The sequence below is a fragment of the Syngnathus floridae genome, chromosome 6 (genome assembly GCF_059516105.1).
Source record: "Syngnathus floridae isolate MCC-2025c chromosome 6, RoL_Sflo_1.0, whole genome shotgun sequence".
NCBI lineage: Eukaryota > Metazoa > Chordata > Actinopteri > Syngnathiformes > Syngnathidae > Syngnathus > Syngnathus floridae.
Genome location: NC_142418.1, coordinates 4,009,599 through 4,024,497, shown reverse-complemented (window position 1 = coordinate 4,024,497; position 14,899 = coordinate 4,009,599). Strand labels below are relative to the sequence as shown.

At 42.4% G+C, this 14,899-nt stretch overlaps 1 protein-coding gene across 10 annotated transcripts in view; it reads right to left on the bottom strand.

Annotated features, from left to right (window-relative positions):
- The window catches only part of plcg2 (phospholipase C, gamma 2), a 145,210-nt gene that overhangs the window by 125,980 nt on the left and 4,331 nt on the right, over nucleotides 1-14,899 (bottom strand). For 5 of the 10 annotated variants that reach the window (XR_015859134.1, XM_088379316.1, XM_088379312.1 and 2 more), the window contains exon 2: nucleotides 5,165-5,357. Coding sequence is in view for 6 of the 10 variants with exons in the window: in XM_088379316.1 (XP_088235442.1) it covers nucleotides 5,165-5,357 (193 nt within the window). In the remaining 4 variants the exon portion in view is untranslated. Of the gene's footprint in view, nucleotides 1-5,164; nucleotides 5,358-7,027; nucleotides 7,161-14,254; nucleotides 14,542-14,899 lie in introns of those variants that run through there. The other 5 variants (XM_088379317.1, XM_088379320.1, XM_088379314.1 and 2 more) reach the window with 4 other exon arrangements.

The following is a 14,899-nucleotide window of genomic DNA, read 5'->3' as shown; positions in this document are numbered from 1 at the left end:
CATGTTCTCCCCGGGCCCGCGTGGATTTTCTCCGGGCACTCTGGTTTCCTCCCACATTCCAAAAATATGCTTAGTAGGCCGATTGAAGACTCCAAATTGTCCCTAGGTGTGAGTGTCAGTGCGAATGGTTGTCTGTCTCTGTGTGCCCTGCAATTGGCTGGCAACAGGTTCAGGGTGTCCCCCGCCTACTGCCCGATGACGGCTGGGATAGGCTCCAGCACGCCCGCGACCCCCGTGGGGACTAAGCGGTTCAGAAAATGGATGGATGGATGGATAACATAAATAGTTCACCGCCACACGGCCCCAAGCACCGGCATCGACTTCCAGGCGTGTGGCGGCGTGGACGTCCATCCCCGGAGGTGGCACTTCCAGCCACGGAGGTGGAAGAGAGCTCCATAGAATAGGACCAGGCGTGCATAAAAGCCATGTCCGAGCCCCATCCATCGTCCCCGGACAGCCACCCGGCCGAGCGCAGGCCCCCGACTTCCATCCACGGAGGTGAAAGAGATCTCCGTAGAGTAGGACCGGGCGTGTGTAAAAGCCTAAATGGTTTTTCAAACCTTCTGTGTCACTCCAAATCATTAAATCCTCTTCGTCCTCCGTGTCACTTACAAACAAAGCCCCTAATGATGCCGGTAGTACGTGGGGCGCTTCGTCATCTTCGTCATCCCGTGATCGAATTTTTGTCTTTTATGTAAACAACAGCTGTGCCACGCCGCTGTCACTTGAAATTCAAATTACAGTAATCCCTTGCTACATCGCGGTTCATTTATCGCGGTTTCACTTTTATTTTTATTTTTCTTATTTTGAAAATTTGTGAAAAAATTCACATATAAGTCGCCCCCCCCACCCAAACTATAAAAAAAATAACTGCGACTTATAGTCCGAAAAATACGGTAATTGCAGAAAACTATTATTTTTGTTAATAGATTAAGGTCAGGGTTAGTTTGGAAGGATGGACGGATGGATGGATGGATGGATGGATGGATGGATGGATGGATGGATGGATGGATGGATGGATGGATGGATGGATGGATGGATGGATGGATGGATGGATGGATGGATGGATGGATGGATGGATGGATGGACGGACGGGGTGGGCGGGTGGATGGATGGATGGATGGATGGATGGATGGATGGATGGATGGATGGATGGATGGATGGATGGATGGATGGATGGATGGATGGATGGATGGATGGATGGATGGATGGATGGATGATTATGATTCACTAACTGGTTTGGTTTGTAAGGTTAGAGAATAAGGGAAATGTTGATAATTGTTTTCTAAAGTAAAAGCAGATGTTCACAAATCTCTTATTTTGATCAAACACATAATATAATCCAAGTCTTAAAATTAGCAGTTCTACATCTCAGGTTGCTGTGAACCAAACGCAGCGACAGTACCAGTAGTAAAAACGTAACTAGGGTGGACTCACGGAGCTCCGTGGCTCACATCCACTACAGCGGGAAATAGAAGCTCAAGGGAAGCTGGATGCTACGCTGCACCAGCTATCTTGCAACTCTTCTCGACTGGCTACTAACACATTGCAGGATTGCTTCTGAGACAGTGATCATCTCCTCTGTCCAACAAGTGCCATTCTCTCTGTGGTTGAACGTTGCTATTATTTTGACACTTGGGCAACTGGCTGGTTGGCCAAACATTTCATTATGAACAAGAATTAATCACCTGATGGCTGATCAGATGTTGAATGGCTTTGCAGAGTCTATGGGGCACCTTCAAAATAACAGCAAAACAGAAGGATATGGACAAAAAACATTACATAAGCAAGTCCATTTCCTATAGACAAACCCAAGAATTTTTTAGGGCAACTCAATACTCACATAAATTCGTGCGGCCCCGTCTTATACATAGTGTGTGGACATATTGTATGTGGACTTTAACCATCCATTCATTTTCTGTACTGCTTGTCCCCATGTGGGTCGCGAGCATACTGGAGCCTATCCCAGCAGTAGGCGGGGCACACCCTGAACTGGTTGCCGGCCAATCGCAGGGCACACAGAGACAACCAACCATTCACTCTCGCACTCACACCTACAGGCAATTTAGATGGCTCAATTGGTTTACTATGCATGTTTTTGGGATGTGGGTGGAAACCGGAGTACCCAGAGAAAACCCATGCAGCCACTGGGAGAACATGTAAACTCCACACAGGGAGGGCCGGGGCCATAATTGAACCTGCAAAGTCTGAACTGTGGGGCGGACGTGCTAAACAGTGGCCACCATGCCACCGTGGACATGAATATTTTACGCAAATGCTTCAATGCAATGAAGTTCTTTCAAGGATACTTGAATTTTCATATCATATTTAGACATAACATTTTGGAGAAAAGTCATTGTGTTTGTCAAGCAGCTGACAAATGACACTAATTAGACTGAATTGAGTCAGCTACACGTCTCACCAGTCCCCAAAAAGTCACATGCAGCTTGTCACTCAAGCTGCCTAGACCTGCTTCAACCAAAACATGTTAATGAACCCGATTGGCTGGGTAGCCCCAGTGACCATGTGACGTCACACGAAATACAACATTTGGCCAATCTGTTTTAAACAATATGAACCAGAAAACCCAAATTGATACCTAGTTATGGGGCAATTCTTTTTCTTCATCAAATACAGTGGTACCTCTACTTATGAACTTAATTGGTACAGCGGTCGGGTTTGTAAGTAAAAACGTTTGTAAGTACAAGCAATGTTTCCCACAGGAATCAATGTAAAAGCATAAAATGCGTGCCGGACTATCCCAAAAGTCACACTTTTTGCCCGATTACTCTGTGTAAAACACACAGAAAATCAAAACAACAGTTTTAGTTTTGCTTTTTCAAACCTTAATAACAAAAAAGAAGACCTCCTAACTTTGCTTAGAGAGGTTCTAATTTTCTACAATTGCTAAAAATACCCCCAACACAGAAAAAGTCAGGATAATAAATGATTGTGTGCTTCCACGTACTCCTTGCGATGTGCTCACGTACTCGACATTACGTTTTGGTGCAATTCAATTGAATGAACCACTTTTAAGTTGTGAGACTATCACTGTACGACTGAGCCACGTGAAAAAGTCATTTGGTACTCAGGAATCACCGTTGGCTAAAACGGTCGATGTTGATGGCCTGGAATCAGTCTGAAAATGGGGGGGGCTTATTCTCATGGGTTGACATATTTTAATAGGGCTGCTGTTAGAGTGAGTACTCCTGCAACTTTGCTCGTACGGGGATGTCACCTATTCAAATTTTCAAATTGGAGAAAATACCCCCAAGAAAACACAGAAGTTCTAAATTATGCTGCTACCAGGCCCTACTGGGAGCAAAATATAGTTCAATGTCTTGCTCAAAGACAATATGATATGATACCGGGGTTAATGAGTTTTCCAACTGTGTGAGTGGTCATTGAAAGCGCCTCACAAAGAACGGGAGTAAAAACTTAAAAAAGAAAATAAAAGAAAAGGAACCTCGCTTCTAAAGATAAAACTTGTGAAACACAAAAGTGTGTTCTTTATGTTTTTATTGAAAACAAGCTGGTACTGTCTGCCGCACGACAACAGCGTCCGCTCACTCAATGCATGCGTGCTCCTGCGCCAGGTGATTTTCACAGGGGTACCTACTAAGTAGTATAGGCGTTCATGAGTAGAGGTACCACTGTATCATGTGATGTCAGCAGGGTTACCTAAAACATGCAAATTGTTTGGAAAGAAAAAAAAAAGACAAACTGTTGAGGACTATTAAAACTGTTGGCAAATGTCTGGTAAACTTCTTTGCGACCTTGAACAAACACCCCGATTACCTCCTACAAAACACCAATGGAGCAGCGCTTCCAATTTTGTTGTATACCTGCAGTACAATCACAATAAAGGTATTCTATTCTATTGTATTCTACGTGCTGTACTTTTGCGCTATATTCTGACTGTCTGCTGTATGCACACTTGCTCCATTTTTGCTCCTCTTATTTATTATGTTATTTGTTTATTTATTATTTATTCATCGCTATTATTTATTCATTGTTTGTGCTTTCTTGTTTTTACTTTTTGTGTTGTTTACTTGTATGTACGTATATTGTGTACTATGTCTTGTCACCGTGGGATAGTGGGAAACGTAATTTCGATCTCTTTGTATGTCTTGGCATGTGAGGAAATTGACAATAAAGCAGACTTTGACTATTCTATAACACAGGATAACACAGATTCATTAAAATCTGGTCAAGTCGACAACACCAGACATGCCAAACGAGTAAGCAAGGCAGGCAGTCGCCTTCGAGCTTGCTGAGCGGCTTGCCTGGCGTACAGTGGACTTTTTCTCTTATATGGCGGCTTATTAAAGTCCATCCATTCATCCATTTTCTGAACCGCTTAGTCCCCACGGAGGTCGCGGGCGTGCTAGAGCCTATCCCAGCCGTCATCGGGCAGTAGGCGGGGGACACCTTGAACCGGTTGCCAGCCAATCGCAGGGCACACAGAGACAGACAACCATTCGCACTCACACTCACACCTAGGGACAATTTGGAGTCTCCAATCAGCCTACCAAGCATGTCTTTGGAATGTGGGAGGAAACCGGAGTGACGGAGAAAACCCACGCGGGCCCGGGGAGAACATGCAAACTCCACACAGGGGAGGGCCGGAGGTGGAATCGAACCCGCACCCTCCTAACTGTGAGGCGGACATGCTACCCAGTGCCCCACCGAGCCGCCCCTTATTAAAGTCATTTAGTGAAAATAATAAAGTCATCGAGTGGAAAAAAAACCTTTCCATCCATAGGCAAGCAAAGTGTTTTAATAGCAGGTGGTGGATGAAAGGAATGGCCTGGTCAACGAAATGACATCACTCCGGTTTGAACATAGCGCCAAACTTGTTTTTTTTGCAGCACCCCTGATTGGAGTTAAAATTCCAAACTCCACTAAGAATGCTTCACACGTGCCGCCAGTCATGCAACAGCATTGATTAGACAAGATATGGAAACGCACCGCTGGCAACGAACAGGTATGCAAAACATAGTAATAAAATGTGTTCATAGTAGCCCTGGGCCCTCATTTTGAAAAACCACTGCCTTATAATAATAACGATAATAACATGACATGGTGAAATTTTGACTAAAAACTTGTAAATATTAAGAACAAATACAGCATTTACTACAACTTAAAATGACAAAGTACTCACAGACACCATCAGTCTTCTCAGAGGTGCGTGTCCAAGCCACCTGACGTGTTTCCATAATGACTTGAACAGTGAGCCTCTCTGCTTTTTGCCTGAAGACCGTCATGACCATGCCCATCTCCATTTCCCGTTTGATCATGCTCTTCCTGTACTCTGTCATCTCTCCCTGCTGCCCCCAATGCGCCATCTCTTGACCCTTGGAGCAACAGGAAACACTTATTTGATGAAGACCAATGATCACAGCGATTCTGCTCTTAAAACTATATTTGACAGTATATTCAAGCATAAACCGTAATTTCCGGACTATAAGCCGCAACTTTTTTCCCAAATTTTGGACCCTGCGGCTTATAGTCAGGTGCGGCTTGTATAAGATTTTTTTCGTGATTTTTGTTATGACTTGATCACTTTTACTCTTAACACTATTATATACAGTAAAAGCTACAAAACAAACTGACAAATAACTCGTTTTCAAATCAGACAAGTAAAAACTGGTCAAATATTTTAAAAAAAGCTATTATTAAAAGTGAAGACAATTTGCAATTCTAGTAAGGACACACGAATTTGATGCACAATTTGTCTTCGCGGGCCACATAGAATGATGTGGCGGGCCGTATCTGGCCCCCGGGCCTTGAGTTTGACACCTGTGAACTAAAACCTTTCTCTTACTCTGCCATATCACTCAGAGATTACACAAAGCAGTGGCGCTGTTTGGACCATCTGCATTGTATTAAAACCCAATCAATCAGCATTTAAATTCAATTCTTCTGACATTTTGCTCACCAACAACAAGTTTTAATGAATGTGAACTTTTAATGCATTTTATTCAGAAGGTTACTTTGAACCTTAAACGGCGGCACGGCGTACTTATGGATTTTTACGGCCTCCGGCCTCCAGGGGGCGCTCTAGCAGGAAGCAAGAGCGAGACAGGCGAAGAAGAGATAATGCGCCGAAGAAGACGTGCTAGTTCGTGTTTTGATCGTCTCGCGCATCACGCACACACCCGCATTCACACAAAGACAGGAAGCTTTTATACACGAACCGTCATTATGGGGGACAAAAGAAATGCATATGATGCCGCTTTTAAGCTATACGTGTCGCTCGCTAGTTTTATGTAATTTAGCGCTTCGTGCATGAATAAGATTAGCATGAACAGACCCTCTTCACACTCGAAGAAATGCATAACAGCGACGACGAAAGAGAGACTGAGAAAGTGTGAGGCGAAGGATATCTAACGCTATTCCAATCGGACACTAAGGAGGAAAAATTCGATGGTTTCAGTGCACAAGAGGAAGATGAAGACGGCTCTTTTTTTACTTTTACTGGTATGTTTTTATTAACCAGCCTTGTTGGTGCTGTGCTACCGTGTTGCTGCGGTATTACTGCCGCGTCACAGGCAGTGTTTAGAAAGAAATGTTAAGGTATGTTATTAAAGCTTTAAAAAAACTTTCTGTGTCCAGTCTTTCTTTGCTAATAACTCGCGTGCACACTTCCGCGTTGCTGCGGTACTACTGCTGCGTCGTCACAGGCAATGTTTAGAAAGACATGTTCAAGTATGTTATTAAAACGTTAAAAAGGCTTTCTATGTACTGTCTTTCTTTGTAAAAAACTCGTGTGCACGTGCGGCTTATAGTCCGGTGCGGCTTATATAAGAAAAAAAATGAAATATCCCTGAATTTTAGCTGGTGCGGCTTATAATCCGGTGCGGTTTATAGTCCGGCAATTACGGTATATAAATATATATACATATATATATATATATATATATATATATATATATATATATATATATATATATATATATATATATATATATATATATATATATACGTATATATATACATATATAAAAAAAAACTTTTTCCTCACCCCCCGTGGGTGGTCTCTTTTTCCCTTCAAGCTCGGGTCCTCTACCAGAGGCCTGGGAGCTTGAGGGTTCTACGCAGTATCATTGCTGTTCCTAGTACTGCACTTTTCTGGACTGAGATGTCAGATGTTTTTCCTGGGATCTGTTTCAGCCACTCCTCCAGTTTGGGGGTTACTGCCCCTAGTGCTCCAATGACCACAGGTACCACTGAAGTCTTAACTCTCCAGGTCTTCTCCAGCTCTTCTCTGAGCCCTTGATATTTCTCAAGTTTCTCATGTTCCTTTTTCCTAATGTTACCATCATTTGGGATGGCTATGTCAACCACAACGGCTTTCCTCTGCTCTTTGTCCACCACCACAATGTCCGGTTGGTTCGCCATTACCATTCTGTCTGTCTGGATCTGGAAGTCCCAGAGGATCTTGGCTTGGTCATTCTCTACCACCTTTGGAGGTGTTTCCCACTTGGATCTTGGGACTTCCAGTCCATACTCTGCACAGATGTTCCTGTACACAATTCCAGCTACTTGGTTGTGGCGCTCCATGTATGCTTTACCTGCCAGCATCTTACACCCTGCAGTTATGTGCTGGATTGTCTCAGGACCTTCTTTGCACAATCTACACCTGGGGTCTTGTCTGGTGTGGTAGATTTGGGCCTCTATTGCTCTGGTGCTCAGGGCCTGTTCTTGTGCAGCCAGGATCAGTGCCTCTGTGCTGTCCTTCAGACCAGCTCTTTCTAGCCATTGGTAGGATTTCTGGATATCAGCTACTTCAGCTATGTTTCGGTGGTACATCCCATGTAGGGGCTTGTCCTCCCATGATGGTCCCTCCAGCACCTCATCTTCCTTTGATGCCCATTGTCTGAGACATTCACTGAGCACGTGATCCGTTGGGGCCTTATCCCTGATGTACTTATGGATCTTGGATGTTTCATCTTGGATAGTGGCTCTCACGCTCGCTAGTCCTCGGCCTCCTTCTTTACGGCTAGTGTACAGTCTCAGGGTGCTGGACTTGGGATGGAACCCTCCATGCATGGTTAGGAGCTTCCGTGTCTTGATATCTGTGGTCTGTATATCTTCCTTTGGCCACCGTATGATTCCTGCAGGGTATCTGATTACTGGTAGGGCGTAGCTGTTAATGGCTAGGGACTTGTTCTTGCCATTGAGCTGACTTCTTAGGACTTGCCTTACTCGATGGAGGTATTTGGCTGTGGCTGCTTTCCTTGTTTCCTCGTCAAGGTTGCCATTTGCCTGTGGAATTCCAAGGTATTTGTAGCTGTCCTCAATGTCTGCTATTGTTCCTTCTGGGAGTGAGACCCCCTCTGTGTGGATTACCTTTCCTCTTTTAGTCACCATGCGGCCACATTTCTCAAGTCCGAATGACATTCCGATGTCAGAGCTGTAGATCCTGGTAGTGTGGATCAGGGAGTCAATGTCCCGCTCGTTCTTAGCGTACAGCTTTATGTCATCCATGTAGAGGAGGTGGCTGATGGTGGCCCCATTCCTGAGTTGGTATCCATAGCCCGTCTTGTTGATTATTTGGCTGAGGGGGTTCAGTCCTATACAGAACAGCATTGGGGACAGAGCGTCTCCTTGGTATATACCACATTTGATGGTCACGTGTGCAAGTGGCTTGCCATTGGCTTCAAGTGTGGTTTTCCACTGTTTCATCGAGTTGGCGATGAAGGTTCTCAGAGTCCCATTGATGTTGTACAGCCTCAAGCATTCAGTGATCCAAGTATGTGGCATTGAGGCATATGCTTTCTTGTAATCAATCCAGGCAGTGCTCAGGTTGGTACGTCTAGTTCTGCAGTCTTGGGTGACTGTTCTATCCACCAGGAGTTGATGTTTTGCTCCTCTGGTATTTTTACCAATCCCTTTCTGAGCAGTGCTCATGTATTGATCCATGTGCCTGCTGATCTTATCTGATATTATGCCCGACATCAGCTTCCATGTTGTGGAGAGGCAGGTGATTGGCCGGTAGTTGGATGGGACTGTACCCTTTGATGGATCCTTCTGGATCAGGATCGTACGCCCTTGGGTTAGCCATTCAGGGTGAGTCCCATCCCTTAGCAGCTGGTTCATTTGTGCTGCCAGGCGCTCATGGAGAGTTGTAAGTTTCTTGAGCCAGTAGCTGTGGATCATGTCAGGGCCTGGTGCTGTCCAGTTTTTCATTCCTGAGACTCTTCTCTGGATGTCTGCCACTGTGATGGTTACTGGGTTCTGTTCAGGGAGCTTGCTGTGGTCCTTTCTCAGAGCCACCAGCCACTGTGCATCCTTCTTATGTGATGCCTCCCGCTCCCATATATCCTTCCAGTACTGTTCAGTTTCCAGCCTTGGTGGGTCTGCTCTGCTATTATTCCCCTGCCACTGAGCATACACTTTCGCTGGTTGTGTTGTGAACAACCTGTTTATTTGTCTGGCTTCATTCTCTCTTGTGTACCTCTTGAGGCGGCTGGCCAAGGCTTGGAGTCTTTGTTTGGCAGTTTCGAGTGCTTCAGGTATGGGCATATGGCTGTATTTCTTGGGAACTTGCTTTTTCATTGCACCTTTCTGGGCCTCTGTCATTTGGCTCACTTCTCTCCGTGCTATCTTGATTTTGGCCTCCAGCCTTCTCTTCCATGGTGGCCACTGTTGTGGTCGCATATGGTCATTCTTCTTGTAGCCAAGCATTTCTAGGATCACTGCTGCTGAGTGATATACATATATATATACATATATATATATATACATATATATATATATATATATATATATATATATATATACATATATATATATATGTATATATACATATATATATATACGGCTGAGATAGGCTCCAGCACACTCGCGACCCCCATGGGGTCTAAGCGGTACAGAAAATGGATGGATGGTTGGATATACACACACACATACATACACACACACATACATACACACACACACACACACACACACACACACACACACACACACACACACACACACACAGTCATATGCAAACGTTTGGGCACCCCTGATCAATTTCCTTTATAAATCATTGATTATTCGGATCAACAATTTCAGTTAAATATATCTTATAGCAGACAAACACAGTGATATTTGAGAAAAAATACCTTCAACCAGAATCCAGACTCTTGTTGGAAGCTATAGAAAGTGTTTGGAGGCTGCAAAAGGAGGATCTACTAAATGTTGTCATTTTTCTGTTGGGGTGCCCAAATTTATGCACCTGCCTACTTTCTTTTAGGTAATGATTGCATACTTTCTGTAAATCCTACAAACTTCATTTCACTACTCAAATATCACTGTTTTTGTCTGGCATATGATATATTTAACTGAAATACGACTGTATGTACGTGTATGCGTGCGTGTATATAGAGCAGGTATGTCCAAATTCCGGCCCGCGGGTCAAATCCGGCCCCCGGTCAGATTTCATAAGGCCCGCAGCTTCGGTCTTATAATGTATTATTTATGGCCCGCCTGCACTGTTAAACTGAATAAAAAAATCATGAAACTTGAAACTATAATTCATCCTTTCACCCAAAGGGGGCAGCACCACTTTAATAATATCAGTCTGCATCCATGCAGCGAACACCTCTCTGCTCATTTCTGCCATGCTGACTGCAAAAAAACGAGGAAAGTTGACATTGAGGGTTGTCGCTTTCAAGAGAGATGCGAATTACAATACTTCTTCACTAAAAATCAAGGCAATTGTGTTTGTCTAATTCGTAAAGAGACGGTTGCCTTGTTTAAGGATTTCAACCTAAAGAGACACTACCAGACTAAACATACGACAAGCTAACAGGGAGTGACCGTGCTGATATAGTGAAACAGCTCCAAGCTGAACTGGCATCAAACAGCGATTCTTCACGCGGGGCTGTGAGTCAAAAACATTACTAAAGCAAGCTATGAAGTGGCCATGTTAATACTGTTGATGTTATGAACCTGTAGACGTGACACAAACTATTATTTTCTGAAAGATATTGTAAATGACAAGAGCAAAATTCACTTGTTTTAAGTTTTAATAATAACACACAACTTTGCATTACTTATAACCTGTTTAAAATGTTCATGAGGCAAAAATAATTTTAAACACATGGAAATTTAAGGTATTTCATACAATTTGTTCAATGTTATCTGACTCTTCAGATATGAATGAAAGGAAGAATTTGTGTTTTACAGTTGTTCACATCTGCCTGAGTGTTTTATATTTGGTTATTTTGTCATTTGAAAAATAGAGATAATTGTGACAATGAAAATTGTATTATAACAGTGGGTATTTGCATGATTTTTTGTAGTCCGAAATGTCCGAAAAAACTACTGGCCCCGGGCCCCTTCACTTCATCAAATCTGGCCCTCCTTGCAAAAAGTTTGGACCCCCCTGATATAGAGTGATCCCTTGTTTTTCACGGGAGATTCATTCCAGAACCACCCGCATAAAACGAACATCTGCGAAGTAGAAATGATATATCTATTATATAGAAATTTAAACACCATTCATTGTATTGAAAGTTCCAACACATATGTACGGAGACCGTTCGAGTAAGTGTAGTGCCTTATCCCACATTATGTTCACTAATGGTCCCTGTTTGTGCTTTTGCTCATTTTAACTATATATCTTGTAAGATCATTCAATGGTAAGTTTTATTTTTGATCAAATACAAAATGAATATCATTGGTTAGAATAGAATTTATATTTTGATACACTTAAGTCCAGATCAGTGTTCCCTCTAATTTTTCAAGTGTCTGTACAAACACACAAGCTCCCTGTGCACACTGTGGACCACTGTGTGCAACACCAAATTAAATAAATAAATAAATAAATAAATAAATAAATAAATAAATAAATAAATAAATAAATAAATAAAATATTGTCAATGAAAACTTTAACTTTCTTGTGGTCGGATTTAGTTTTGTGTGACACGTCATTCCTTTTCTGTCGGTCTTTTGCGCTCTCCCGCAATAATGTACCGATTCTTTGTAGAATTTAACAGGTTTCAAATAACATTTCAGCTGAATGGGACGCTTGGGTAGTCCTACTTCCATTCCTTCCATATTTTTCCCTCTGTAAACTTGCCCGCCACTTTGGCTTTATTGCATGATTTGCAGGAGACCTTTCTCATTCGAAAAATAGAAAATCTCACCCAGTTTCACCGTTTCCTCTTGTACTTGCACACACTCCAACAGCCATTCAATCTTAAAAGAACTGCCGCATTTCTTGTTTATTTTGACTTGGCAAATGGATTTGTCGCTGCTCATTTGTTTCGCCATGATTAGCTAATCTAGCATTTGCATCGCTTGACGCCACCACACTGTCGTTAGGTAACCTGCGCTGCACGGATGGGCAGGACAAACGTTCAGGCACGGTCAATCCTATGATTGGCTGTGTAGGGCAAGTGAACCATATCATATAATTGGCTGCACACCTGTAAATTACTGATTTAGACTACAAAAAGGCACAGAATGAAAATCATTCTTCTCATCATCATCATCAGGTGTCTTGCCTGGAACAGGCATTGACGGCCATGGCCCTCCATTCTTCTCTGTCATCCGAAGCTTCCATCTTCGATTTAAGCATTGAATGTCTTTCCATGGCTTTCTTTGCAATTTTACAGACAGTAGGTTGCAATTGCTTTCTGTCCGAGCAGTGCCCATACTGGGCGGCTGTCCTGACCATTGTACCTAAGGGTATCCTCTGCTCAGCACGACGAAGTCCAAAACCAGTAACAAAGATACTCTCTGGCTGCCTTCAAACTTCATCCACCACCTGCTTCCCGTGGCTTCATCGTGACTCTGACAAGGGGGGCTGAATGGGTACTCAGTCTTGCCCAAGGACCTCCCATAGGCTAGCGGAGGGAAGGAGCGCCTTACACTTCCTTTGTCAAAGCAAGCTCTGACCCACCACCGCCACGTAATCAATTATATTAGATTACGTCTAAAATTAGATATTAATCAATCAGTTTATGCTGAATTTTATTTTGAGCGCAGCATGAAGTTTCTTTTGCGCAGAGACTGTGCGACCAGTGCGCAATTGCGCAGCTGCGCAGTTTAGAGGGAACACTGGTCCAGATTGTATATCTTCTTAAAATACTGGGAACTAAAGTGGGCTAGTCTGGGCCATGAAACCAGGGCTGAGAATTCAACTCACTGCGGCCCTGCCCAAAACAATATACCATATCTGACACAGTACCAACACTGTGAGAGGAAGCATGGTGCCACCAGACATCCTGAATGTCCCAAAAATACAGATCACATGGCTGCGGTGTAAGATATTAAAATTTTGCTTCAATAATTGATTAATCTGTCGTATTTTTTTTCAACTAATTTTAAATTATAATTCATTTTAAAACATTTTAAAAAAACAGAAAACGAAAATTTCTATGACCTTGTGTTGCCAAGAATATGACACAGCTTCAAATATAATGCAGAAAATGCACAAACAAAATTATGATTTAGTTACTGCTTGTCCGTGACATGTCAGAAAATAGAGGGAAATGGGGCTCATTATTTTCCACCAGTAAAAGAAGGTGTTTGTAAATGTCCTAAACAGATTAACAGGTTTACGTAGGGCCTTGTATGTATTCCAATGAGAATGAAACCAAATTACCAAATGGTATGAAAATACCAATTACGGAGCAAACCATAATGGAATTTCATTAGCGTTCAAAGGCACTGGTGGAGCCAGAGGGATGGTCAAGTGGCCTTTGGCATGAAATATATAATATATAATAATAATATAATAATATGAAATTATATGAGTAGATATTCTAACAATAACGGCGTGCGCACCTACTCATACTATTTAGTCTGATAGCATGGTATTCACATTTCTGCAAAGGCGAGGCTTATTGTCGACAAAACAAAGCCGCCTTACATAACTAGCATCGCTAACGCAGGAAATGCAAATGATAACTTAATTATACATTATTACTTTGTTGGACCAATGACGTTACAGGGAGAGATTGCGCAACGTCAAGCCTAACCCTAATCCAAAACGCTTTGAAATGAAATTAAATCCTAATTATTGTCCTTTTCTCGACATGTAGTGCCTGCACTTATAGTATCGCCGAGTTAAATCAAGTGCAAAAATACCACCGCATCCGCTCTTCGAACGGACCTCCATGTGAATCACTTTAAAGTCCTCGCTCTTAACTTAATAAATTGTCTCGCCAGTGAAAAAAACACTTCCTCTTGCTGATTGCACATTTATTCCGACGCTCGCAAAAACAGGCATTTCGAGACGTATTCTTACCTTGCACGTTGAACGGGTCCTTACTTTAACGCCACACAATAACTAACTACTTTATATTATTTAATCATGCCTTCAACAATGTAAAATGAACCCCTGAGCTGTAGAGCGTTGACAACAGAATTCTCAAAGCTGTTAGTTCCTCTATCTGACTGTACAAGGAAGTGAAGTCAACTTGCAATACTATATGCGTAAACCAGGACATTTTTAAAAAAATCCGGAAGAAAGGGCGATATCTATGAAAATAACACACAAGAGGCTTTAGACCAGAGACACGCACACTTACGCGCGCATGCGCACGCACTGTAAATTACTCTACGTACGTACTGTTTTCGATTTCAGTCAACAAATAGTTTTAGTTTATAACAAATAGTTTAGCAAACTTCAACGAGTCATCTTCAAGATAGGATGGTTAAATAAATAAATAATATGTTTTATACATTTGGGAAATGTATTAAAGAGTAAAATAATACTGTACAATTACGTCCTCAAATATTACGATAAAAATAGACATGGGGTGGATTGATTATCACATACAGGAGTTGACTGACCAATTTAATGAACATGTTCTTCATTATCTCCAAAAATGAAAAGGGATATTTTGTAGGAAACATGTTACAACTCTTATGTAAGAATGGATACAGGAAC